This window comes from Salmo salar, chromosome 14, assembly GCF_965601325.2.
Source record: "Salmo salar chromosome 14, fSalSal1, whole genome shotgun sequence".
NCBI lineage: Eukaryota > Metazoa > Chordata > Actinopteri > Salmoniformes > Salmonidae > Salmo > Salmo salar.
Window position 1 is genome coordinate 11,119,415 of NC_138304.1, and position 27,441 is coordinate 11,146,855.

The 27,441-nt window shown below is 42.8% G+C and overlaps 2 protein-coding genes across 3 annotated transcripts in view; one reads left to right on the forward strand and one right to left on the reverse strand.

The window, feature by feature from the left end:
- Nucleotides 1–15,919, forward strand: kcnmb3 (potassium calcium-activated channel subfamily M regulatory beta subunit 3). Its single transcript, XM_082960675.1, has 5 exons — nucleotides 1–86; nucleotides 11,629–11,832; nucleotides 13,146–13,158; nucleotides 13,266–13,583; nucleotides 14,922–15,919. Exons 1-5 carry the CDS (start codon nucleotides 1–3, stop codon nucleotides 15,354–15,356), a joined length of 1,056 nt encoding a protein of 351 aa, XP_082816801.1. The 3' UTR covers nucleotides 15,357–15,919.
- Nucleotides 15,919–27,441, reverse strand: part of LOC106568747 (phosphatidylinositol 4,5-bisphosphate 3-kinase catalytic subunit alpha isoform) — a 16,309-nt gene continuing 4,786 nt past the window's right edge. Inside the window, exons 9-22 of one of the 2 annotated variants that reach the window (XR_001320389.3) lie at nucleotides 27,300–27,434; nucleotides 25,195–25,319; nucleotides 24,899–24,980; nucleotides 22,703–22,867; nucleotides 22,268–22,371; nucleotides 21,828–21,999; nucleotides 21,496–21,602; nucleotides 21,182–21,303; nucleotides 20,923–21,001; nucleotides 20,204–20,374; nucleotides 19,728–19,845; nucleotides 19,332–19,483; nucleotides 18,589–18,988; nucleotides 15,919–17,449 (exon numbers count right to left, since the gene is read on the reverse strand). Coding sequence is in view for 1 of the 2 variants with exons in the window: in XM_014139360.3 (XP_013994835.1) it covers nucleotides 18,718–18,988; nucleotides 19,332–19,483; nucleotides 19,728–19,845; nucleotides 20,204–20,374; nucleotides 20,923–21,001; nucleotides 21,182–21,303; nucleotides 21,496–21,602; nucleotides 21,828–21,999; nucleotides 22,268–22,371; nucleotides 22,703–22,867; nucleotides 24,899–24,980; nucleotides 25,195–25,319; nucleotides 27,300–27,434 (1,803 nt within the window). In the remaining variant the exon portion in view is untranslated. Of the gene's footprint in view, nucleotides 18,989–19,331; nucleotides 19,484–19,727; nucleotides 19,846–20,203; nucleotides 20,375–20,922; nucleotides 21,002–21,181; nucleotides 21,304–21,495; nucleotides 21,603–21,827; nucleotides 22,000–22,267; nucleotides 22,372–22,702; nucleotides 22,868–24,898; nucleotides 24,981–25,194; nucleotides 25,320–27,299; nucleotides 27,435–27,441 lie in introns of both variants that reach the window. The other variant, XM_014139360.3, reaches the window with a different exon arrangement.

Sequence of the window (27,441 nt, forward strand, 5' to 3'; positions counted from 1 at the left end):
ATGTTGTTGAACACAGCCTCACCTCGGAAGTCTTTTAGCGTCCCCATTAGCATCAACCTGCAGGGTGCACGGAGGCGACAGACACGGTAAGACACAAGTTAGCTAGACTGATCCCAGATCTGTTGGTGCTGTCTTGCCAATGACCCTAAGAGTTGGCAAGACAGCACGAAGAGATCTGTAAGAAATCCCTAACTTGGTCCCAGATAGGTTAGGGATTACCTAAATAATGTTTTTGAATTCAATTGAAGATACAATGGGTGGGAATTTCTGAAACTGGAAGGTGGGTGAGCAAAACTGTACATCAAAGCTTCCTTTCAGCAAGTGAGACTTCCTATTACAGGGAAAACAAGCAAAATTCCTAGAAAGTGTTTCGAGTGGTGGTTCTGTCTATCCTAATGCGCTCAAGCGATTATTTACACTCTACTTTATATCCCACAAGTTACAAGGTAATGTAAAGGAACACAGAGTACATCAAACGTCTCGCTGTAATCATTCTGATGACTCCAAATGATAAGATTAGAGCAGAGGTTCCCAAACTTTATTGCGTCGAGGACCCCCTTTGTGATAGCAAATTCATCAGGGACCCCCTCATATCAGAACAATAGATAAAAGATGAAGATGAAAATACCATACACAGTTTTACCATGACTTCTGCATTGCATGGCCGGACTAATCAAGTATTTTTTTGCCGTTTTAAAACATGAATTAAAGTTCCCTGTTCCAAACATAATTATGGGGAATTTAGTGTGTGTGCCTATCTGTACAGAAGGCCGAGGCAAAAAATATAAAATAAAGTAGACTCTTTGAATTCTCAACTATCCCAAACCTTAAAGGGCAATTCTGCCACTTTTCAACCTAATTTTCATTATCACAATATCAATGTCGACATAAACTCAGCAAAAAAAGAAACGTCCCTTTTTCAGGACCATGTCTTTCAAAGATAATTCGTGAAAATCCAAATAACTTCACAGATCTTCATTGTAAAGGGTTTAAACACTGTTTCTCATGCTTGTTCAATGAACCATAAACAATTAATGAACATGCACCTGTGGAACGGTTGTTAAGACACTAACAGCTTACAGATGGTAGGCAATTAAGGTCACAGTTATGAAAACTTAGGACACAAAAGAGGCCTTTCTACTGACTCTGAAAAACACCAAAAGAAAGATGCCCTGGGTCCCTGCTCATCTGCGTGAACGTGCCTTAGGCATGCTGCAAGGAGGCATGAGGACTGCAGATGTGGCCAGGGCAATAAATTGCAATGTCCGTACTGTGAGACACTTAAAACAGCGCTACAGGGAGGCAGGACGGACAGCTGATCGTCCTCGCAGTGGCACACCACGTGTAACAACACCTGCACAGGATCGGTACATCCGAACATCACACCTGCGGGACAGGTACAGGATGGCAACAACAACTGCCCGAGTTACACCAGGAACGCACAATCCCTCCATCAGTGCTCAGACTGTTCGCAATAGGCTGAGAGAGGCTGGACTGAGGGCTTGTAGGCCTGTTGTAAGGCAGGTCCTCACCAGATATCACCGGCAACAACATCGCCTGTGGGCACAAACCCAACGTCGCTGGACCAGACAGGACTGGCAAAAAGTGCTCTTCACTGACGAGTTGCGGTTTTGTCTCACCAGGGATGATGGTGGATTCGCATTTATCGTCGAAGGAATGAGCGTTACACTGAGGCCTGTACTCTGGAGCGGGATCGATTTGGAGGTGGAGGGACCGTCATGGTCTGGGGCGGTGTGTCACAGCATCATCGGACTGAGCTTGTTGTCATTGCCTGCGATCTCAACGCTGTGCGTTACAGGGAAGACATCCTCCTCCCTCATGTAGTACCCTTCCTGCAGGCTCATCCTGACATGAACCTCCAGCATGACAATGCCACCAGCCATACTTCTCGTTCTGTGTGTGATTTCCTGCAAGACAGGAATGTCAGTGTTCTGCCATGGCCAGCGAAGAGCCCGGATCTCAATCCCATTGAGCACGTCTGGGACCTGTTGGATCGGAGGGTGAGGGCTAGGGCCATGCAGCTGGTGACCACACCAGATACTGACTGTTACTTTTGATTTTGACCCCCCCCCCCACTCACGTGTCTGTGGAACATGTTCAGTTTATGTCTCAGTTGTTGAATCTTGTTATGTTCATACAAATATTTACACATGTTAAGTTTGCTGAAAATAAACGCAGTTGACAGTGAGAGAACGTTTCTTTTTTTGCTGAGTTTATGTGAAAATGGCGCATTTCTACGTTTTGTAGTTAAAAAGTTCTACCCAATGACATCATCAAAAGTGAAAAAATAAAAAAATAAACAGTGATTTTTAAACACTATGAGAATCGAGGTGATGTAGGGAGCAAGAAAATACTCTGGCTAGAAACGTGTACTTTTAATCCTACCCTGGGATGTCACAGAGAAGCATTTTTAGGTCCTTTCTTCTTATCTATTTAACCACAGATCATAGAAACGCGGCGTTCTCACATACAGTGCATTCGGAAAGTATTCAGACCCCTTGACTTTTTCCACATTTTGTTATTCTAAAATTGATTTTTCTTTTAAATTGAGGAGCAATCTAGACAAAATACCCCATGTTTTTTAGAAATGTTTGCAAATGTATTAAAAATATAAGACTGAAATATCACACTTACATAAGTATTCAGACCCTTTACTCAGTACTTTGTTGAAGCACCTTTGGCAGCGATTACAGCCTCGAGTCCTCTTGTGTATGACGCTACAAGCTTGACACACCTGTATTTGGGGAGTTTCTTCTCTCCAGATCCTCTCAAGCTCTGTCAGGTTGGATAGGGAGCAACGCTGCACAGCTATTCTCAGGTCTCTCCGGAGATGTTCAATCGGGTTCAAGCCAGGGCTCTGGCTGAGCCACTCAAGGACATTCAGAGACTTGTCCCGATGCCACTCCTGTGTTGTCTTGGCTGTGTGCTTAGGGTCGTTGTCCTGTTGGAAGGTGAACCTTTGCCCCAATCTGAGGTCTTTAGCGCTCTGGAGCAGGTTTTCATCAAGGATCTCTCTGTACTTTTCTCCATTCATCTTTCCCTCAAACCTGACTAGTCTCCCAGTCCCTGCCGCTGAAAAACACTCCCACTGCATGAGGCTGCCACCATTATGCATCACAGTAGGAATGATGCCAGGTTTCCTCCAGATGGGACGCTTGGCATTCAGGCCAAAGAGTTCAATCTTGGTTTCATCAGACCAGAGAATCTAGTCCTTTAGGTGGCTTTCGGCAAACTCCAAGCGGGCTGTCATGTGCCTTTTTTACTGAGGAGTGGCTTCCGTCTGGCCATTCTACTATAACGGCCTGATTGGTGGAGTGCTGTAGAGATGGTTGTCCTTCTGGAAGGTTCTCCCATCTCCACAGAGGAACTCCAGAGCTCTGTCAGAGTGACCATCGGGTTGTTGGTTACCTCCCTGACCAAGGCCCTTCTCCCCCGATTGCAAGGTTTGGCCAGGCAGCCAGCTCTTGGAAGAGTCTTGGTGGTTACAAACTTCTTCCATTTAAGAATGATGGAGGCCACTGTGTTCTCGGGGACCTTCAATGCTGCAAAAATCCTTTGGTACCCTTCCCCAAATCTGTGCCTTGACACAATCCTGTCTCGGAGCTCTATGGACAACTCCTTCAACCTCATGGCTTGGTTTTTGCTCTGACATGCACTGTTAACTGTGGGACCTTGTATAGACAGGTGTGTGCCTTTCCAATCAATAGAATTTACCACAGGTAGACTCCAATCAACAAACATCTCAAGGATGATCAATGGAAACAGGATGCACCGGAGATCAATTTTGAGTCTTATAGCAAAGGGTCTGAATACTTATGTAAATAAGGTATTTCTGTTATTTTTTAATACATTTGCAAAGATTTGTAAAAACCTTTTTTTCGCCTTGTCATTATGGGGTATTGTGTGTAGATTGATGAGGGGAAAAAAATATGTAATACATTTTAGCATAAGGCTGTAACTTAACAAAATGTGGAAAAAGTCAAAGGGTCTGAATACTTTCCTAATGCGCCGTATGTAGACACTGGTTTGGTGCTGGAGATAATGAATATGAAGTTGAAAAGTGGCAGATTTGCCCTTTAAGCCTTAAATCAAATCAAAGTTTATTGGTCGTGTACATAGATTTGTAGATGTGTAACGCCCTGGCCATAGAGAGGGGTTTTTGTTCTTTATTTTTGTTAGGCCAGTGTGCTACATTGGGTGGGCGTTCTATGTTCCTTTTTCTATGTTCCTTTTTCTCTGAAGCTCGTTGTTGCTGATTGGGAGTCACACATGAGGAGCATGTTTTTCCTTTGGGTTTTGTGGGTAATTGTTTCTGTTCAGTGTGTTTCCTGTCAGTACTGTTTGGCTGTCGGTTTTCCTGTTTTTTTTGTATAGTGTTCTCTTTGTTTGAATTAAATGTCAAGATGAACACTAACTCCGCTGCACCTTGGTCTACTCTCTCTCACGACAGCCGTTACAAGATGCGTATGTTTTTTTAATATCCAATAGTTAAGTAACATCTAGCAATACAATAACAATACACACATAATCCAAATAGTTTACCAATATCAGAACGAGCAATGTCAGTGTCCGGAATATATACACTGAGTGTACAAAACATTAAGAACACCTGCTTTTTCCATGACATAGACTGACCAGGTGGATCCAGGTGAAAGCTATGAACCCTTATTGATGACAATTGTTAAATCCACTTCAATCAGTGTAGAGATAGGGGAGAAGACAACTTAAAGAAGATTTTTATGCGTTGAGACAATTGAGTGATGGATTGTGTAAGTGCCATTCAGAGGGTGAATGTGCCATTGCACCGGGTATGGTAGTAGGTGCCAGGCGCACCGGTTTGTGTCAAGAACTACAACGCTGCCGGGATTTTCACGCTCAACAGTTTCCCGTGTGTATCAAGAATGGTCCACCACCCAAAGGACATCCAGCCAACATAACACAACTGTGGGAAGCATTAGAGTCAATATGGGCCAGCATCCCTGTGGAATGCTTTCGACACCTTGTAGAGTTGAGGCTGTTCTGAAGGCAAGAGAGGGAGGGTACAACTCAGTACTCTATCAGAAAGGTGCTCTTAATGTTTTGTACACTCAGTTTATATACGGTGCATTCAGAAAGTATTCAGACCCCTTGACTTTTTCAAAATGTTGTTACTTTACACCCTTATTCTAAAATGAATTAAAAAAATAAGAAAATCCTCATCAATTTACACACAATACCCCAAGGCAAAAACAGGTTTTTAGACATTTTTGCGATTGTGCAATGACTGCACAAGTTTCACTAGTGTTAGGTTCTAATTCTCAGAGTAAAAAACTCAACAGACATTATGAAAGCTTAACCAAGTTTATTCTTCCCAGAGGATCAATACAGCTGCATTAGACAAATACATTTTCACACTAGTACTGATATTTAACCGTTCCTCATAGGCTGTCTCCTCCTACCCATCTGTACAAACATCGTTCTTTACTGCTAGGCAGGACACTAGTGATACGGGCCATGAACTTTTCTTTCTCCCTTAAGGTGACCTGACCCCCTCCATCACTAATCCATGGCTCTCTCCCCTTATCAATGCCTGCCACATGTAATCGCTTCCATGCACTCAACACATTCCAAGCTTAATTGCACACATGATATACCTTCCTCCTATAACCATTAACTCTGTTCCAGGGGTCCTAGGACTATAGGCTACACTTAAAGTTATTTGGCCACTTTAGTTGTGATACAAACCTTATGAAACATCTAGGCCTATGGGCTAGGTTACATAATGCATGGGCCTACGATTTGAAAAAGAAGCAAAATAAATGAATGCGCTGTTTCTTGCTTTAGACTGTAAATGCTGGGCATCATTTATAACTGATAGTATTCTCACCCGTCAGACTATTATCAATTTGATCTTGTCTTTACATATAATCAATGATATATGTGTGAAATTAGTTTTGATTTAGAATGGGCCGTTATCATGCACCTGTCGGAACGGGGGCATGGGGGAAAAAAAGACGTCATCAGTAGGCACTGTAGGATGCTTACCAGAGGTTCATTTTCCTGCCAGCCAGGTAGGCTACTCCAGTTGCAAAGCAATGTGCTTAATATTAGGAAAGTTGAGAAATAAATCTATTAGGCCTGGCCCAGGGGTGCACAATTAGAATTCAAAAAGGTCCAGTGACTTAACATTTTCTCCCCCCAAAGGTCCAAGCCATTAAAATGTCTAACGTGCGCTATGATTTGGGGGAATATGTAGTTCTTGTATATGTGTAGCTAATAAACAAAGTACTACATTTCAATAACATTTCAACAATATTCATTGCACATTTTCAATGTAAAATAAATATGCAGCCTAATCATAAATAAAAGTAGGCCTATCACAAATGTTCTCATTGCAAGCAAAACAAGACTGTATCTTCACAAAACAATAACAAAAGTGCCTGTTTATGAAAAAAGTGATTTTGATTTCTGAACAAATAAGAAACCACAGGTTTAATATTTATCTTTCCTCCCACTTCACTTTTCCATCTCACTTCTTTAGTGAGAGAAATGGGCTTTTGCTTGCCCTGCCAGTAATTAGAACCTTGGCTGGAATGGAGTCCGTGTCATTCTCATGCACATATATGGTGGTGCTCATTGGTGAGTCTAGAACGGTACTTATTGTTAATGATGTTCATAGTGGAGAAAGAAGACTCACAACTGTATGTGGAGCCAGACATGGTCAAGGTGTGTAGTGCTACTTATGTTAGACCAGGGAACACAGTCTCAGACACAGCCTGCAGCCAGAAAGGGTCATGATCAGTTAGTTGAAAGTGCTCTCTTAGTGCAACATTTGCTTGCAGATCAATCTGTTCCATCTGTAGAGATCCAGCATGTGCTCACTTGAAGATCTGTGTCACCTCCTTTGAAAATCCCCTGACATCTGTGATGAGGAATGGATTCTCAATTAGAAGAAGGAGCTGCTGTCAAAGTGATTTCTGAAGTTTACAATCAGCGTATCTATGAAGTCAACATGAGGAGAAACATCTCTCTCACCCTGAATCTGTTCCTGCGCTTTTGGGAAGTGTGCACAGTCTCCTTGAAGAACTTCCTTGAACACTTCCAGTTTCCTCTGGAAGGAGCGGACAGATCAGATCAAATCACAAACTGAATTGTTCTTGCCCTGTAGTTTCACGTTGAGCTCATTAAGGTGTAATGTCTACCAAAAAAGCAACAATATCCATTTTGCTCTCGTCTTGCAAAAAAAGTGAAAACTGTTGCCTTCTGACTCTTGAGCTGCACTAGAAAAGCTGTTATTTCCTTTCGAATGGACCAAAAGCGTTCCAACACCCAGCTTACGTTGTTGTGCAGCAGTAGGTCATTTGCATTTGCCTCAACTTCTTTCAGGAATTCTCTCAGCAGGCGATGTTGATGAGATGAGGATGCCCTGAGGAAGTGGATGAGTTTCATCATTGTATTCATCACTTTCAGCATACTCTTCTGACAGATTGGCGCACAGGACGGACTGATGAATGATGCAGTGGTAAGCTGTGAGTTCAGGGTTGTCCTCTTTCAGCCGTGCCACAGCTCCTCTCTCTCTTCCTGTCATGGCAGGGGCCCCGTCTGAGGTGATAGAGATCACTTGTTTTAGATCTATGCCCCTCTTTCTCAGCATGTCCTTTATGGCTATGTATATGTCTTTTTCCTCTTGTATGTGTCTCGAGTGGTGTTACACCTAACAGGTCTTCACAGAATTCCTTCTTCTCTGTGTGGTAAAATCGAACATACACCAGAAGCTGGGCATTATCACTCACAGCAGTAGATTCATTAACAGCTAATGCTACGCATGGTGCACTCCGAATAGCTTCATCAAGCTGTGTTAATACATCCTCTGTTTGTCACACCCTGACCATGGAGAGCACCTTGGTTCTCTATGCTGTAGTAGGTCAGGGCGTGACTAGGGGTTGATCTAGTATATCTATTTCTATGTTGGTGCTAATGTGGTTCCCAATTAGAGGCAGCTGTTTATCATTGCCTCTGATTGGGAACCATATTTAGGTAGCCATTTCCCCACTTGTGTTTTATGGGATATTGATTGTTTGTTTTGTGTTTGTGCATGTGCACCACGTAGTCACGTTTCGTTGTTCGTTTATTGATTTATTTGCTTTTGCTTAAAGTTTCACTTTGTAATAAATATGTGGAACTCAACATCCACTGCTCCTTGGTCTGCTCATTTCCAAGATCGTGACAGAATATCCCACCAAAAGAGGACCAAGCAGCGTATCCACGAGGTAAAGGAGTTTTGGACATGGGAAGAAAGGATGGGTGGATGCGAAACCCTTGGCGGCAGACGGAAGATAATAATGGAGGACAGTGACGACGCCAGGGTTCGCGGCCACAGAAAGCCCAAGGACAACCCCAATCATTTTTTTGGGGGGGGGGGGGGGCACAAGGGGTGGCCGGCTGAGCCGCGGGAAGAGCCAGAGCACATGGAGCAGGCGATAGAGAAGTGGTCGGTCGACCCAAGGAGAGAGCCAGAGCCCGCCTGGGAGTCGATGGAGCAATGTGAAGAAGGATATCGGAGAATGATGTTGGCGAAGAGTAGGCCGCAGCGCAGGCGGGCTGAAGATTGTGTCATCAGTCCGGTGCCATCTGTGCCGGCTCCACGCACCAGATCTCCAGTGCGCCTCCCCAGCCCGGTACATCATGTGCCTGCTCCCTGCACTCGCCCTGAAGAGCCAGAGACCGTCAGGAAGGCAATGGGGAAGTTGGGGGAGAGAGAGAGATGAGAGAGATCTTGTGCAAGTGTGTTCTGCTCAACATCCGACCAGAAGATCCGGTTAGCAGTCTGGTGCAACCTTGGCCGGTTCCACGCTTCTGGCCTCTAGTGCGCCTCCCCAGTCCGGTACGTCCTGTGTCTCCTCCTCGCACTTGCCCTGAAGTGCGCGGCCCCAGTCCGGTATGTCCTGTGCCTGCTCATCGCACTCGCCCTGAAGTGCGTGTCACCAGTCCGGTGACACATGTACCGGCTGCACGCACTAGGCCTCCAGTGTGCATTCACAGTCCAGAGCTTCCAGCGATGGTTCACAGTCCAGAGCTTCCGGCGACGGTGCACAGTCCGGAACCTCCTGCGACGGTCCACAGTCCGGAAGCTCCTGCAATGGCCCATGGTCCGGAACCTCCTGCGACGGTCCACGGTCTGGAACCTCCTGCGACGGTCCACGGTCCGGAGCTTCCAGGGACGCTCAACGGCCCGGAGCTTCCCGGGAAGGTCAACAGCCCGGAGCTTCCAGTGACGGTCAATGGTCCGGAGAGTCCAGGCACGGTGTCCAGTCCCGCTCCATGGCAGGAGCCTTCCTCTGCGCCGGTGCCCAGTCCAGGCACGGCGTCCAACCCAGCTCCATGGCCGGAGTCCTCCTTTGCACCGATGCCCAGTCCAGGAACGGCGTTCAGGTATGCGAATTGTAGTGGACCTAGGGTGTCAGGTAAGTTGTAGGTGATATGGTCCTTGATTACCCTTTCAAATTACTTCATGGTGACCGAAGTGAGTGCTACAGGGCTTAGTCATTTAGCTCAGTTACCTTTGCTTGGGTACCGGAACAATGATGGACATCTTAAAGCAATTGGGGACAACAGAATGGGACAGGGAGAGATTGAATATGTCCATAAACACTCCAGCCAGCTTCTCTGCGCATGAGGACGCGGCTTTGGATGCGACCAAAGAAGGTGTTCAGCTTATCTGGGAGTGAGGTATCAGTGACATGGTTGGTTTTCCCTTTATAATCCATGATTGTCTGACGTCCCTGCCACATGAGTCTTGTGTCAGAGCCGTTGAATTGCAACTCCACTTTGTCCCTGTACATGCTGCCATCTATCCACAGCTTTAGGTTTGGATATGTTCTGATCATCACTGTAAGAACAACATGCACTTACTGATGAACCCAGTGACGGGGTCAGTGTAATCGTCAATGTTATTCCTAGAGGCGACCCAGAACATATCCTGGTCCACGTGATCAAAACAGTCCTATAGCATATATTCCGATTGGCCCTTCCACTGATGGATATACCTTACCATGGGCGCTTTCTGTTTTAATTTCTGCCCATAGGCTGGGAGCAGCAGGATGGAGGCGTGATCTGATTTGCTGAAGGGATGACGGGGGAACTCCACCTTGTAGCCTTCCCCGAAGGGAGAATAACAATGGTCAAGTGTCCTCTCTTGTAGCACAGGAGACATGTTGGTAGAACTTCGGAAGGGCTTTCTCCGGTTTTTTCTTATTAAAGTCCCCAGTGACGACAAATGCGGCCTCGGGAAATGGGTTTTCCAGTCTTGTCAAAGTACCTTAAATGCCAACAGCTGAAAATTACTATGGGAGGTAATGGGGTCGGTATTTGATGGTAAGGAATGCAAGATCAGGAGAACAAAAGGACCTGAGTTCCTGTATGTTTTTAATCGTGAAATATACCCCTATGCCCTTATTTTCCCCGGAGTGTTCTTTCTTTCTCTCTGCGCGACGGACAGAGAACCTGGTTGGTTGGTTGGTTGGATGGATGGAGACAAAATCAAGGAAGAGAGATACATTTCCATAAAACAGATTATGTTACAGTCCCTTGTCTCTCTGAAAGGAGATCCTCGCCCTGAGCTAGTCTACCTTATTGTCCAGAGATTGTACATTAGTAAGTAATATACTGGGTGGTTTGCTCTCTTTCTGAGCCTGACTAGGATACATGCCCTCCTTCCTCTCCTCTGGTGGTGACGTTTTGGTAGAATGCCCGGGATGGATGGTACCGCTTCGGGAAATCCAAATAAAGGGTTGTGTCCAGGGAACTCAAATTTGAGGCGTGATCGCCGATCTAATGTTCAGGAGTTCTTGTTGGTTGTAGGAGATGATACCAGAAACGTTCTGAGCAAATAAAATAAGACAAAACACAACAACAAAAAAAGAACAAAACTGCAAAGTTGTCTGTTGGCGCCATCTTGTATCAACTTAACCATTCGGAATCAATATGTAAACATGAAAGTGTATAGTTGTTTCTGTTTTAACCCTATCCAAAACCTTAACCCTTAAATTAAGCATTCAGAATTAATGAAGGACAATGCTCAGCAGGAGGAGCAAGCCAGGGTGTCAAAAACACTTTGAAATGTGACGTTTGGAGAAACGTAGAAATTTGACATTTGGAGAAACGTGTATAAATGTCAGAATCTGAAGTCAGACTGGTAAAACCATGAGATCTTGTTGGCTCACATACACACTCTGGCATTCAAAAGCAGCCCTATCAAAGAATTGTCAATTAATAATCATATCATTGGATGGAGTGAATGAATGGCTGCAGCAACGGTCTGACAAGCACAACTGGCGCTGCATAACAAATGAGGCCTAATTAGACAAAATAACAATTAAGTAGAATGAACAATAGAAGTAATTCAAATGACTTAGTATCTCGTTCAAACGACTTTATCTCATTTGAATGACTTAGTAAAAAAAGAGTAAGTCGTTCAAACAATATTACTTTTTTTTTGCCTTGGGCTTCAGGGCATCCATATATGTGTGTTCATTCATGAGCATGTGTGTGTGTTCATTGGTGTGTGTGTGTGTTCATTGGTGTGTGTGCATTCATTCATGTGCATGTATGTGTGTGCCTATGACAAAGGGAGATCCTCCACCCGTTGGCGGCGAGGGAGCAGGTGTGGTGGAGAGGAGGGTACGGGCGCGGAGGGGAGAGGGCCAAGGCCCAGGTAACGGCCTCCAGTGTGGGGGAGGACAGAGCCATGCTCCTGGGCTTCACCATGATGGCCTTTTCTGTGCTCATGTACTTTCTGATTGGGATCACTCTGGTTAAACCCCACCTAAACAGGTAAGGGAGGCCTCTGTCAATAAGACGTTTATATATGGAGCAGAATCGCTATCTGGTGAGTGGACACAGAGAGCTGGTGGTTTTGTACACTTACAAAATCATCTGGGCTGAATTCGTAGGAGATGACTGTACTGTACCTTATGATCATCTTCAAAGTCGAAGAATTTGAGTTAATGCAAGATAGCCAATAATGTAAGATAACTTCAGTAACACTACTGTAGGTGTCCTTGTGCATGCATTCATAACGCCTTTATAACAGCTATGGAAAACATAACATTTGTCATAAGTTGTCAGAAAATGTTGTAACTAGTTATGAGAAACCCCACATGATGTTATAAAACTAGTTATAATTGGTGTTATAGGTGACATTTCATACTGTTGTCATATGCTCTAAGGGAAACTGTTAATAACAACTGCTATTACATAGTCTACATACAAGATGTTATATCAGGTTATCATTTAATTTACCAACCTCTGTGTCACATTATTACATTGAATGGAATAATGGGCACCATAACCATGTCATATACCCTTATAAAGTGTGCACAGACACTAAGTAAATTGACATTCATTTGAGGTGTTATAAAACAGTTATGAATTTGCTTATACCATAGGATGAGTTGAGAGTATCACAAAACTTAACCATTTAAAGGATCTCTAAGAAATATGGGCAAAGGGGAGTATAGATGTACTGATTTGTATTTATTTTGACAATGAGACAACCATCAGTATGACAACAGTATGAACAGTCATCAATAAACCAATTATAACTCGTTTTATAAAATAATGTGGGGTTCCTCATAACTAGTTATGACAACTTATAACAGCTTATGACAAATGTTATGTTATATAGCTGTTATAAAGGTGTTATGAATGCATGCATAAGGACAGCTACAGTGTTACCATAACTTATCATCAGTGGTGGAAAAAGTACCCAATTGTCATACTTGAGTAAAAGTAAAGATAACTTATCAGAAGATGACTCAAGTAAAAGTAAACATCACCCAGTAAAATACTACTTGAGTAAAAGTCTAAAAGTATTTGGTCTGAAATGTAATTAAGTGTCAAATGTAAAAGTATAAATAATTTAAAATTCCTTATATTAAGCAAACCTGAAGGCACAATTTTCTTGTTTGTAAAATGTATGGATAGCTGGGGCCCACTCAGACGCCATTTACAAATAAAGCGTTTGTGTTTAGTGAGTCTGCCAGATCAGAGGCAGTAGGGATGACCAGGGATGTTCTCTTGATACTGTAAGTGTGTGAATTGGACCATTTTCCTGTCCTGCTAACCATTCAAAATTGAACGAGTAGTTTTGGGTGTCAGGTAAAATTTATGGAGTAAAAAGTAAATTTTCTTTCGGAATGTAGTGAAGTAAAATGAAAAGTTGTAAAAAATATAAATAGTAAAGTACAGATACTTATAAAAAAAATGATGTAAGCAGTACTTTAAAGTATATTTACTTAAGTACTTTACACAACTGCTTCTCATCAACTGCTGATGGTTTCAGTGACTGGCATGAGGAGGCCAGCTGCTTGCTGGTCCAGGTTGATGTTCTGGATGAGTGGGCCAACTGCAGAGGGGTCAGCACTGCCCCATGCCTGAGGGTTCTGGTCAACCTCAGTACCTCTGGACAGAAGGCTCGCCTACACTACGATGAAGAGTCTGTACTCCTCAACCTTGAGGTACAGTTGAAGTCGGAAGTTTACATACACCTTAGCCAAATACATTTAAACTCAGTTTTTCACAATTCCTGACATTTAATCCTAGTATAAATTCCCTGTCTTAGGTCAGTTAGGATCACCACTTTATTTTAAGATTGTGAAATGTCAGAATAATAGTAAAGAGAATGCTTTATTTCAGCTTTTATTTCTTTCATCACATTCCCAGTGGGTCAGAAGTTTACATACACTCAATTAGAATTTGGTAGCATTGCCTTTAAATTGTTTAACTTGGGTGAAACGTTTCAGGTAGCCTTCCACATGCTTCCCACAATAAGTTGGGTGAATTTTGGCCCATTCCTCCTGACAGAGCTGGTGTAATTGAGTCAGGTTTGTAGGCCTCCTTGCTCGCACACGCTTTTTCAGTTCTGCCAACACATTTTCTATGGGATTGAGGTCAGGGCTTTGTGATGGTCACTCCAATACTTTGACTTTGTTGTCCTTAAGCCATTTTGCCACAACTTTGGAAGTTTGCTTGGGGTCATTGTCCATTTGGAAGACCCATTTGCGACCAAGCTTTAACTTCCTGACTGATGTCTTGAGATGTTGCTTCAATATAGCCACAACATTTTCCATCTTCAGATGCCATCTATTTTGTGAAGTACACCAGTCCCTTCTGCAGCAAAGCACCCCCACAACATGATGCTGTCACCCCTGTGCTTCACGGTTGGGATGGTGTTTTTTGGCTTGCAAGCCTCTCCCTTTTTCCCCCAAACATAACGATGGTCATTATGGCCAAACAGTTCTATTTCTGTTTCATCAGACCAGAGGACATTTCTCCAAAAAGTACGATCTTTGTCCCCATGTGCAGTTGCAAACCGTAGTCTGTTTTTTTTATGGTGGTTTTGGAGCAGCGGCTTCTTCCTTGCTGAGCGGCCTTTCAGGTTATGTCGATATAGTACTCGTTTTAATGTGGATATAGATACTTTTGTACCTGTTCCATGACATCATTTTCTGGAATTTTCCAAACTTTTTAAAGGCGCAGACAACTTAGTGTATGTAAAATTCTGACCCACTGGAATTGTGATACAGTGAATTATAAGTGAAATAATCTGTCTGTAAACAATTGTTGGAAAAATTACTTGTGCCATGCACAAAGTAGATGACCTAACCGACTTGCCAAAACTATAGTTTGTCAACAAGAAATTTGTGGAGTGGTTGATACACTTAGGTTGGAGTCATTAAAACTCGTTTATGTAAACTTCCGACATCAACTGTAGAATAAAGGCCACCAGTGACTGAATGTCGCTAATTTGAGAAATTTGCTTCAGTCATTAAGGAGAAGCTTCCATCCGGAGTGACTGGTGTTTAGCTTATGTGCATTAGTCATGCGTGCAAGTCATGATATATATCAGACTTAGATAATATAAACAAAATATGTATACTATTTTTCCCTTATCATTGCAGTGTTTCTACATACCCAAATGTCAAGTAGACAGGAAAGTCCTTGTGGATGAAGTGCAGAAAATCCAAAACACTTTGGAGGAGACACAAGGCAGTGAGTTGCGTTGTCTTTCCGACCCCAGAAAATACCCAGAGGACACCATTTTGAAGAGGAAGTACACGTTAGGCCTTGCCCTGTGGTCTCTGCTGTGGCCCAGCATGATACTGGGCGGGGGAGCTCTACTGGTGAGCCTGGTGAAGCTCAACCAGAGACTGGCACACCTCTGTATGGAGCTGGGTAATGAGGCAGCAAGGGGTAGGCTGACAACAATGACAAATACCCAAGGCAAACTCTATCAGCCCCTTAGGTGGTCTGGCTCTGGACAGCACTCACCTATGCAAGATGACTCAGTGAAGTGATAGCTGACAGTGGCTGTGTTCCAATATGCAACAAGTGTACTATGTGTATTGGAATGTATCCAGTGAAAGGACATGGAGATAACATACTGTGTAGGTGATCCCCACTGTACAGAAGGGAGTCTATGGGTTGATGTAGTAGGAAATAATTACGTTATCCACTTTGTCCTGGATTTTTTTTTATTGATATGCACAAGGGCTGCAGGGAATCCTACTGTATGACTGAATAGTAGTGGAGGCTGGTTCATAGTAATAATGGCTGGAACTGAGCGAATGGAATACCATTCCAGCCATTACCACTAGCCCCTTGGCACCAACCACCTGTGCTGAATAAGCTGACTTGAAGGTACCTTTTTCCTGGTCTGGTTATTCAAAGCAGGTACTCTAATCCACTAGCCGCATTTCTGTCAATGAGGCTAGATATTACTGACAATGTATCAAATGCTGAAATGATGTAGGATTAACTGAGTTTTTATAATTGTCCTTTTTAACGATCATGGTATGGTAAGAGGCAAATGGATAATAAGAAATGAAATGCATTGGTTCTCAAAATATCAGACGGGGATACAGAGAAATGTTATTTTTATTAAACAGTACAGTGAGTGAATGAATACAGGGTTCTTTCCAGACATGGTAAAATGAATGAGTATGAAAAGAGTAATTAGTGCATACTACAGGTCAAACGATATTTACAAAGATGAATAGCTAGATAAGATTATCAGCTTTAAAAACATGCAGGATAGCTTTTCACCATTGTGCTTTTACACTGTACTCATAGCCAGAGCAGCAGACCTTCAGTGAAACTCCACTAGATACATTCTCCTCCTTATTAAGCTCTTACGTTCATTCCTCACTCATTTCAACAACTACAAGCTGTCTACTGGGGTGTAAAAGGATGTATTATGCATAAGTCCAATGTTTTTGGGAGGGTTAGCGATTATATTTTGAGTTTGTCTACATTTAGAATACAAAAATATATATTACCTCTAGAGTTATTCAAGGAAAGTGATTTGCACAAAGTAGCAGTTCTCTTCATGGTGTGCCATTGTACATCACCAGTAACAAAAAAGGTAAATAACATGAACTTCAAGTAAACACTAGTAAAAGAAAAGGATGACATTTCCCACAGCAAAAACGAAAATAAACATTTGATAGCTCTTTGCATAGTGTATGTAATATGGGTATTGTAGTCATCTCTTTTTGAATGGGTCCTGCCCAACAGTCTGTAACCAGTACAGAAACACACAGTCAGTAAATCATTTGGTGAAGCTGGCATACCACGGACTAATAACGTAGCTCTATGCAATGAGCAAACTGCAGGATCCACACTTAGAAGGGAAGTTGTCGGGGAAGGGAACAGAAAGACACTTGAAGGGAAAACCACATTCACATCAGTCTCTTTTTTTAAACAACTTTACTGTATAGGGAGTTCATATGAAAGAGAATGCTGAGGAAGTCTGGAATAGTGTTTAATCTATACATACTTGAATTTTATAAAGACACGGTGAAGCAAATTCCAATTCACAGTTGAACAAAAATTAAAAATGGTTTCAAACGCTTCCTAAAATGTCTGTTTAGATGTTTCACTGATAGTTTTCCGACTTGTGGGTTGTTTCGTTTCCTAAAGTGAAAGGCAGGGTACAATAGCCTTTTTTCACAGTTCTTCCAGAGTCACCCTGTTAGGGAAGAGATAGATGATACTGTCACAGTGCATAATTGTACATTTGTCTTCTGTGTACTGTCTGTACATAGTTGATAGACACCCTTAATGCCATGTATATGCACAATTCAGAGATACTCCCATCTCTTGACACCAGTATTACAAGTCTATAGTACAGTACATAAATATCACAATTTGCATAGTGTAACAGCAGGGCATACTATAACATTGCACATCCTTTTCACCCCCCTTTCCCTTTAAAAACAAAGCAACCAATAACAACAGAACGAGGATGAATTTGAATATCCATTTCATCTGGGCGTCGCAAAAGGACTTTACAGTTCTTTTCTGTCGGTCATCCAAAACGTCTGCGTTGCAGCCAACGGTGCTGGACGGCAGCCATTTTGCACCTGAATGCGCCACACGCATCGTAACACTGACAAACAAATACAAATGTTATAGAGATCAGTGCTACACAGAAGATACACAGGGATTGGAATAGTAGTGACTCATTCCCACGGTAAGACCGATAAGTAAGCTGTCGGGGGGGTGCGTGTGAGAGATATATATATATTTTAGTACTTTGGCTCAGTAGAAAATAAAGACTCAGAATAATATGTGCACAGTATGGATACGAGACCATTGGGATACTTCTGTACAAAATGTCATACTTGAGGTCACGAAACATGACTCTTTCAATCTGAGGGGACACTGTGTGTAATCGTCACTTGAGATCAAACATGGGTCAGAAAGTTCTGCTCGCTAGCCTTAAAATTGATGGCAGACGATGAACGGACATCCTCGTGTCTGTTAACCATGCACCACTGGGATTTAACAATGCTGGTGGTATTCTGGGTAGTGTTCATTGGGCTCCAAGCGGAAGAAAACAGAGTGCCATGATTTGTCCAATAAGAAACAATTTCACTTTCTGTCGCATGCCCTAATGAACATGACCCTGGGCAGGCCTTCATGGTGTCCTGGCGTGCTAGCAGAATGCAGGCTAGAGATCCACTCTGTTCATAGTAAACTAGTGGATGGGGTACGCTATATAGGGATGCACAATATCGGCTGACCATAATATACATATATATATATATATATATAGACATACATACATACATACATACATACATACATACATACATATATATATATATATATAAAAATATGTTTTTATTTATTTATTTTTATTTGTTTTTACTTTTTTTTTAACATCGGCCACCATATCAGTAGACGTGATATATCGACCTTTATCGGTATTGGCCGATAAAGCAATAGATCACCCTTCATATCACTATCGACTGATAATACAATAGATCAGCCTTCATCAATTGTTTGTAATCGTGTTTGGTCCCCTAATTTTACAAGGAGAAAACTTTATGGCCATATTGCAATACCAATATGGGAAAAATAATGGCCCACAAATATGATTATCGTATCAGCCCATAATTTCCCCATTGGTGCATCCCTAATATCCAGTTGGCACCCTTCTAACGGATGGGTTCATAAGTTAGAGGATGATGTAGAGACCCGTTCTCGCCTTTCACTTCATCCAACAGCTCTATCCATTCATACCTATATTCATGGGCGCTAGCCCTGTCTGCTCTGCCATCTCAGCTCATGGCGAGCTTAGCTGGCGGATGGTGTCGAGATCCGCCCTTGTCCTCTCTGCGTTGCTGCTGCTCTCCAGGCCTATGGAACCTCTCAGTTCATGGCGTGCTGGCGGATGGTGTGGAAGATCCAGTCCATTTTGGTGGTCCAGCCGCCGTGGTGGGCGTCATTCATCTGCTTCATGAAGTAGTCCAGGGCCTCCTGCTCTGTCTTGTCCAGGGCAAGGGTCTTGCGGATGTAGGCGATGTCATCGAACGACTGCAGCTCGGGCATGCCGGAGCCCAGCATCATGGAGAACAGGTTGATGAAGAGGTTGGCGTGCTGCCGGATGGCCAAGTAGGCCTTGTAGCACATCTCCTGAAACCTGGGGGGAGTGGGAGGACAATTGTGAGGGAGAATTAGGCTGGGAAACGTGGAACCTAGCTGGGTTAGGAAGCATGTGTTTTTGTGCTAATAACGGTGCTCCAAAATGGCTCCTGAGGGGATTAATAAAGTTGTAATGTATTACCAGTAGAGCAATGATATCATTCTATAACACAATTTCATGTTCAGATCAATTAAAAGCAAAACGTAGTCAATAGAGTTCTCCATGTAGCCTTTATAAATATATATATATTTTTTTTTAACTTGCACTTCAGAGTAGTGAATCTAATCTCTAATATTCACTGATAGGAAAGCTAACGTTAACAAAACTACAGATACTGTACCTCTCAAACTCCCTGGTTTTTGTGCACTCCTGGGTTCCTTTGCTGATGACGATTAAGAAGTCCTGTGTCAAGACAAAAGGCACCCGCTCTCGCTTGTAGCCAAACTTCTTCTTCTTGTGATCCAGGAAATGGCCAAAGTCTATGTGGAATAGCTGCAAGGAGAAAAGACAAAACAAAGAGCATCACAAAAACTGCTGACAGGCCTCCTATAACCAGGGAACGTCAAGAGAAAAGAAAAGTTTATGTAGGGTTGCAAAATTCCAGCTTTCCCAGAAATCCTGGTGGAGGATTCCCAGATTTCCTACGTAATTCCAGAAATCTTCACACCAGGATTTCTGGAAAACTGGGTAATTTTGGGAAACATACCGGAATTTTGCCACCCTGAGTCTGAAGTACCTGTCCATCATCTTTGACCATGATGTTGCTGTTGTGTCGGTCACCGATCCCCAGGATGAAGGTGGCTACGCAGTATCCAGCACACGACCGTGTGAACAAGTCAATGGCCTGGTCGTACCTGGACACATTTCAATGGGTATATGTCATTAGACCAAAGACATGAAACTACAACAATCCTATTGAAGCTAAAGAAAGACAACCATAAGGCATTTGATAAGAATACAGTACATTCCACTTATAGGCAATTCGTGGATACTTTTGCCCTTTCAAGGATTAACCCCCCCCATATGTGAGTCTATTCCTTAATATACACCCAATATTTCTAACCACATAATCTAGCATGACTAAGCGTTTAGCACCTAGCATAGCTTAGAAGAACACCATGTAGAAGAAAGTAGGAATGAAGGCCTACTGGTCATGCATTCTAAGACATATGCTATGCTGTTGTGGATATTGGAACGTAGCCCAGTGCTCACATCTCTCCCCTGTTCTTGTCCTTGAGCCACTGGTGCAGCGTGTGGCTGTTGAACTGCAGCGCCCCCTTCAGGCCTCCTTTACACTGGATCTGCATGATGGTGTGGGAGTTCCTCACCACCTCGATCAGGCCCACGCAGTCGCCGATGGACAGGCAGCCGTACGGCAACATCCTGGGGACACAAACAACCAAATAGGATGACCGGTAGGTCTACCATGGTTACAGTCTCATCGATACATCATTCATCACATCTAGATACACATGCATTGATTCCTTATGTTCAATCAGAAGTGCATCCTGACGGTCAATCCACCAACAGAGATTGGGATGTGATCAGTACAATATGACACAGATCTAAGAAATATTACTCCTGATCTGGAAGTAACAAGTCATTTCCCTGATACATTATTTAAACTAGGCAAGTCAGTTAAGAACAAATTCGTATTTACAATGACGGCCTACCTATGGAAGCTATACATTCACTCCCTTCAAAAAAACAACCCGACTTTCAATTGACCTACATTCCTCCTTTTCGTATCTCATTTAGGCTACACTAGTTTTCAGCTCAGAGTTTACATGTATCAGCTCCTACAGAAAGTAATGTACTCAATGTTTAATGAATCGAATTTTAAGCTCCTGCTATCAAGGAGAAGAACATGAAGGGTGTAATCGACTATTCATGCATGCTGCTGCGTTAAGCAGCTACAGAGACAATTGTACCTGAGATCAAGCCCCTGGTTCTGCCAGATGTTCTCCATTATCCTAATTATCTGCAGAGTCAGCATGTCCTGCCTCAGATCTGAAGGAGAGGTGAGAGTGAAATAGCATGATGATGAGGAGTTTGAGCTTTGATCACACTAATGCAATATGAATCCGTGCCAGGGCAAAATGGGATTCGGTAAGCATATTTATCGTCTAGTGTGTCCGTAGTGAGTCAAGGGGGGGGTTGGGCGATTCGTTTTGCATTAGCAAGATGTACCGTCTCCATTCTTGAAGATGATCTCGTTGCTCTGGAAGAGCAGCTCTGACATCATGTCGGGGTTCTCCCAGTTGAGCCACAGAGGCCGTTTGGCCGATGACATCATCCGGCACTCTTCCAAGCTGAAAGAGATGGCAAAGGTATCAACACAGACTCAGGATAACGTTAAGAAAACATTTTGAACACAGTACATACAGCCTGTCATTAAACCTGAATTTCACAGGACACATTTCTTGGTTTCTTTGTTCAAACATTCATAAGAATATGTGGATGTTTGTGGTTACGTCTACTGTGAGTTAGAAAACCGGCAGTACCGGAGGTTTCCCAGCTGGTGAGCTGGGTTGAGCGGAGAGGTGAAGCTCTGTAGGGCATCCATGTAGTCAGGCCTTTTCATCTGCTCCACCAGGAACTTCATCTGAACCTGAGGGCAGAGAGAGAGAGAGAGCGCACGCATCACTTTACTGCAAGTGTAGGGAGTCCATAGCCCTGAAGACCAAAGAGGCCTTTATAGCAGTTCCACACTCCTTTTTGCTTAGTATCTAGTTTGTTGTAAGTAAGAAAAACATGATCACGAAACGACTGATCAATTGAGGCTTCCATATTAGGGCGGGAAGTGGAAAGGCCTTGATCACGTCGCAAACGTTACCTTCTGGGCCTCGTCCTTCTTCTCCTGCTTGAGGAGGTCGGTGAGGTTGATGAGCTTCTCCATGGCCTCCACCTGTCTGCTCAGGTGCTTCAGGTACATGCCACAGGCCCGGCAGTAGGACTCCAGTAGCAGACCAAAACGTTGGCTCACTGTCTTGTTGTGCATCTCAGACCTGGAGGCAGAGAGAACAACTTATGTAATTGTGCACCCCTATACAAATGTACTAGCAAGACTTCTCTCAATCAATGTAACCTCTAATTATTTTCTTTACGTAAACCTTAAAAGGCAGAAATGAAGCATGTTTCACAAGATTTTACACCAGCAGAATGGAATTCCGACTGCCTAAGGCAAATTAAAGCAATCCACAACACACACATTTGGTTTCATAAACACCATAAGGCTAGTGGACTAGTAAGGAAACAAACAGAAATCAAACTCACTTGAGATGCCAAAAGAAGAAATGTCCTATCCGCTGATTGGTCAAAGCCTTCTTCAGCAGAAAGCGGGCCAGTGGGTTATCGAGGTACTGCTCGTACTTCAGAACCTGGTGGCCAGAAACACAGTATGTTCAGAACACACACCCAAATGAAAGCAACATATTTTTTTTTTTCCATTGAAATGCATCTGATAGGATTAGAAGCCACCATGTAAAAGAAAGCAGTTAGCCTGAGGGGTCATATTGAATTCTTTATGTAGTGTCAAATAATTAAGACACTGTCAAACGTAAATGTAAGTGTCAAAGCCATTCAAAAACACATCAAGCTGACAGTCAGTGACATCCATGTTGAATCCCAGAATAGTATGTGAATAGAATGGACAAGCCACACCCCATCTCTTGATTCATTACAGACTATGAGTGGGTCTTATTATTGTACCTGGACCAGCTGAATGAGGTATTGAGAGAGTCTGTCGTCCGTTAAGTATTTTTCAAGGCACTTCACAGCAAAGTCTCGGATCATGGGATCGGGGAAGTTGCAGTCCAGCAACTCCATGGCTTGTTCTGGCTTTATGGCTGGCCAGTCCTTTAGAAGGCAATACATCTGGAACAAAGATTTTTTTTAAATATCAAAACAATAAGATGTATATAAATTGAAATCAAAGTTAGAGGAACAAACTGGAAAACAAAACAGATGACATGACCGTCTTAAAAATGGCATCCAATGGCTAAATGAGAACTGTGGGTGTGTTCGTGAATTCACTCCGGCTATCTACTCCAATTTCAGAGCACTCTCATCCGAGTGTGCCAGAGTACAGAATAACTGATGAATTTACAAACGTGCAACACCAGTTGAAGATGACCAGTGTCAGTAAACATCAGCATAAAAACATAATTCAAATGTTGCCAGCAGCACAGTGACAGTCACCAACATTCTAGATAACATGAAAACAGCCTAACCAGCTCTGCTAGGGCGAGTCAAATTGTCAGAGTGAGGGGTTCTCTCATTTGTGTCTGGAAGTAGCTAGCAAGCTAACCAACATTAGCTTGGGGCCTAGACTGCCGTTGTAAGGCAAGAACGCTCGGATCAACCTTACTCCTCGCTCTGAACGCGCCGAGAGCGAAACACTCTTAATTTACAGACAATCTGACAGCGCTCTGGGCGTTTGTAATCTGAATTTACCAACACACCCTGTATTAAATTAATGTTCACTGAACTAAAATATAAACGCAACATGTAAAGTGTTGGTCCCATGTTTCATGAGCTGAAATAAAACATCCCAGAGAGTTTATATATGCACAAAATGCTTAGTTCTCTAAAATTACATCCCTGTCAGTGAGCATGTCACCTTTGCCAAGATAATCCATTCATCTGGCAGATGTGGCATATCAAGAAGATGATTAATTAAAGAGCATGATCATTACACTGCTCCAACTTGTGCTGGGGACAATAAAAGGCCACTAAAATGTGCCGTTGTGTCACAATGCCAGATGTCTCAAGTTGAGGGAGCGTGCGATTGGCACGTTGACTGCAGGAATGTCCACCATTTAATTTAATGTTAATTTCTCTACCATAATAAGCCTCCTCCAACATCGTTTTACATTGTTTGGCAGTAAGGCCAACCGACCTCACAACCGCAGACCACGTGTTACCACGCCAGCCCAGGACCTCCACATCCAGCTTCTTCACCTGGGGGATTGTTTGAGACCAGTCACCTGGACAGCTGTTGAAACTGTGGATTTGCACAACTGAAGAATTTCTGCACCAACTGTCAGAAACCAACTCAAGGAAGCTTATCTGTGTGCTCATTGTCCTCACCAGGGTCTTGACCTGACTGCAGTTTGGCGTCGTAACCAACTTCAGTGGGCAAATGCTTACCTTCAATGGCCACTTGCACACTGGAGAAGTGTGCTCGTCACAGATGAAACCGATTTCAACTGTACTGGGCAGATGGCGTTGTGTGGGCGAGTGGTCTGATGATGTCAACGTTGTGAACAAGAGTATCCTACGGTGGAGTTATGGTATGGGCAGGCATAAGCTACGGACAACGAACACAATTGCATTTTATCGCTGGCAATTTGACTGCACAGACACGAGATCCTGAGGCCCATTGTCGTGCCGTTCAACTGCCGCCATCACCTCATGTTGCAGCATGATAATGCACGGCCCCATGTCGCAAGGATCTGTACACAATTCCTGGAAGCTGAAAAAGTCCCAGTTCTTCCATGGCCTGCCTACTCAGACATGCCACCCATTGAGCCTGTTTGGGTGCTCTGGATCGACAGCGTGTTCCAGTTCCCGCCGATATTCAGCAACTTCACACAGACATTGAAGAGGAGTGGTTCAACATTCCACAATCAACAGAATGATCAACTCTATGCGAAGGAAAGGTGTCGCGCTGCATGAGGCAAATGGTGGTCACACCAGATACTGACTGATTTTCCACACCCCTACTTAAAGGATAGCTGTATTCCCAGTCATGTGAAACCCATAGATTAGGGCCTAATTTATTTAAATTGACCTATTTCTTTATAGGAACTGTAATTGTTGCTTATATTTTTGTTCAGTGTATATCAAATGTCCCCTTGCCATGGTAGGCTATAAAGACAGCAATTGAAATGAGAGACTGTTCACCTGTGCAACCTCATCCCTGGAGTTCCATTTCACTGCCAGGAGAATCTTGGGCAGTATCTCCGGGATACTGACGCAGTAATGTCTACAGTAAGAGAAAATAGCAAACATTAGAATGTAGAAATTGCTTTCCTCCATTAAGAGCACACATCTTATTATAACAAGTACTTAGTACCTTGAGCAGTTAAGCAAACTATTTCAGGTGTAAGAAATGTTGGATAAATCTTGCATGGGTTTTGTTTATGCGTTTTTCATAATATAAATATATGGATTTGTTGATAAAGCACAGAGAGTAATACCTGTGCCTCCAGAGAAAGTCCTTCTCCTGCTCAGTTATTTCAGACAGTGGGTCTCTGTTACACACCAGGCGCAGCTGTTCGTTGTCGCTGTCCGTCAGAGGGTTGTCCCTTGCCAGTCTGTTACTCTGCAATAGAGAACATTATGCTGCTTATTAAAACTACAGTACTGGTGGAAAGCAGGGTCACATTCAATAAGCACTCAGTTGTAAAAGGTTTTGCAACAGAAAACGAAACCTGCGTTCATATTGGACACACTCCGGTAGTTTGCGGTTCACACCCAGTTCAAAGCAGTTTGTTCACGTTTTGTGCCTCATGAACATGTCACCAGTGTCTCCTGGGGCGTCTCTAGTACACACAACTTAACAGCATTAACCCTTTGACACGTACGATCGCATTTGTGATAATTGTTGAGTGGTCCCTGCAGCATACCGTTGCAAATATGTGATTGGAACAGTAGCAACCAAACGTATGATGTAACAAATGCGTCTAAACAGCATTGTTGTCTGAAAAGCAACTAAACAATGTTTTGTACTGATGGGAAATAAAAGGTCTTTACAATTGTATTCCTAAATTTCACCTTTTATTGTTAAAAAAAATTGAACTTCAATCATCATACAGAACACATCCACATTCATTACATAAACCAGTATAAATTGCAGGTTTCGCTGACAAAAAAAATATAAAAAAAATAAGTTAGTGACTTAACAGCTAGACTTGTTTACAATGTAACACATCTCTGGTAAGCACAAGGGAGTAATATTGTTTAGAAAAGAGATGCGTGCGAGCTAAGCTAACTTCCTTATGATGGCAGCCATGTTGGTTTGACAAGCGAAAACTCCCTAATCCCAGAATGCCTTTCACTACAAGATGCAAATAAACAAAGTCAAAGATGGCTGAGGCCATTGCCTGAAAAATATTAACTTATTTGTAATGTTCTGAAAAGTGGCCAAACTATTTGATGTAAAACATTATCACCTCAAAGATCACTCCAAATACAAGCTAGCCTAACCATAGCGCGAAAGCTAAACACGGATTAAACCCTTTTTAGGGAGGGGGGGGGGTTATGATGCAGGAAATAGTACTATGATGAGATATTTATCAATAAAAATAAGAACCCTGGCAACCCTGAGGTACCATAGATACAATCTGATGCCACATTCATGGGAACTCTGAAATCTCAGACATCCGACTTTAATGCATTGAAGACAACTGTTAACTGGGGGGGGAGCTCAGGCTGGGAAAAATGCCAACTCGGGAACTCAGGCTTCTTTCTAGAGCACAGACTTTCCAACCTGAAGATCACTGACCTCATGATTTGACCACATATTTTTCCGAGCTCCATCAGTCGAGTGAACTATCCCATCAACTCTTTTTTTTATAACATCTTTGGTCTGACAGACACTTACTTGGCAACCAGAATGCATTGTATAATGTCAACAAAGACGGTGCCACACATAGCTGGCAAATAGCTTAGCGCATCATAATAAGTACAAAAAAGTATTTCACACACATCATGTGTCCATTACAATCTATGCAAGAATCAGAATGCATGATTTGTCACCAGTACCTGAAAACATACAGTACCAGTCAAAAGTTGACACCTACACATTCAAGGGTTTCTCTTTATTTTTACTATTTTCTACATTGTAAAATAATAGTGAAGACATCAAAACTATGAAATAACAAAAAAAAAAATAAATAAATAAATAAATAAAAGTGGTAAACAAATCAAAGCCTCAAACATAAATTGTCCGCAACAGTGAAATGGGCTACTTCTTTGGTGAATTAATAAAGAGGCGGAACACACCTCAACTGTTAGAAAATTAAACTTGTTAGAAAATAATTTGAAATTGACAAGTTGAAACATAGCCTATAGATAATTTGTAGGCAGCGTGCCTTGGTCTGAGGGCAGTGCTGTCCTGTTGTGTAACAATCACATTTTGTAACAGTGAGTACATTCAGTCATCACGAGCATTAAAAAAACCGCTTGTGCGACTGTTACACAAGATATTTGGAACTCTTACGTGAAAAGGTTAAATCATTACAACAGATTAACCTACAATGTCAATATTGACTTAGACCAAACAAAAACACTTGGGACTTACCAAACCGGTGTGGCAATAGTTGAAGCCCAGCTCCCGGGATATATTCCAATTGGCGTGCTCCTCGATGGCCGGCATGTCGGGGAACTTTACTGGGTTACTGAAGTGGTCAAACTCCAGCTCCAGGCAAGGGGTTTCCTGTGGG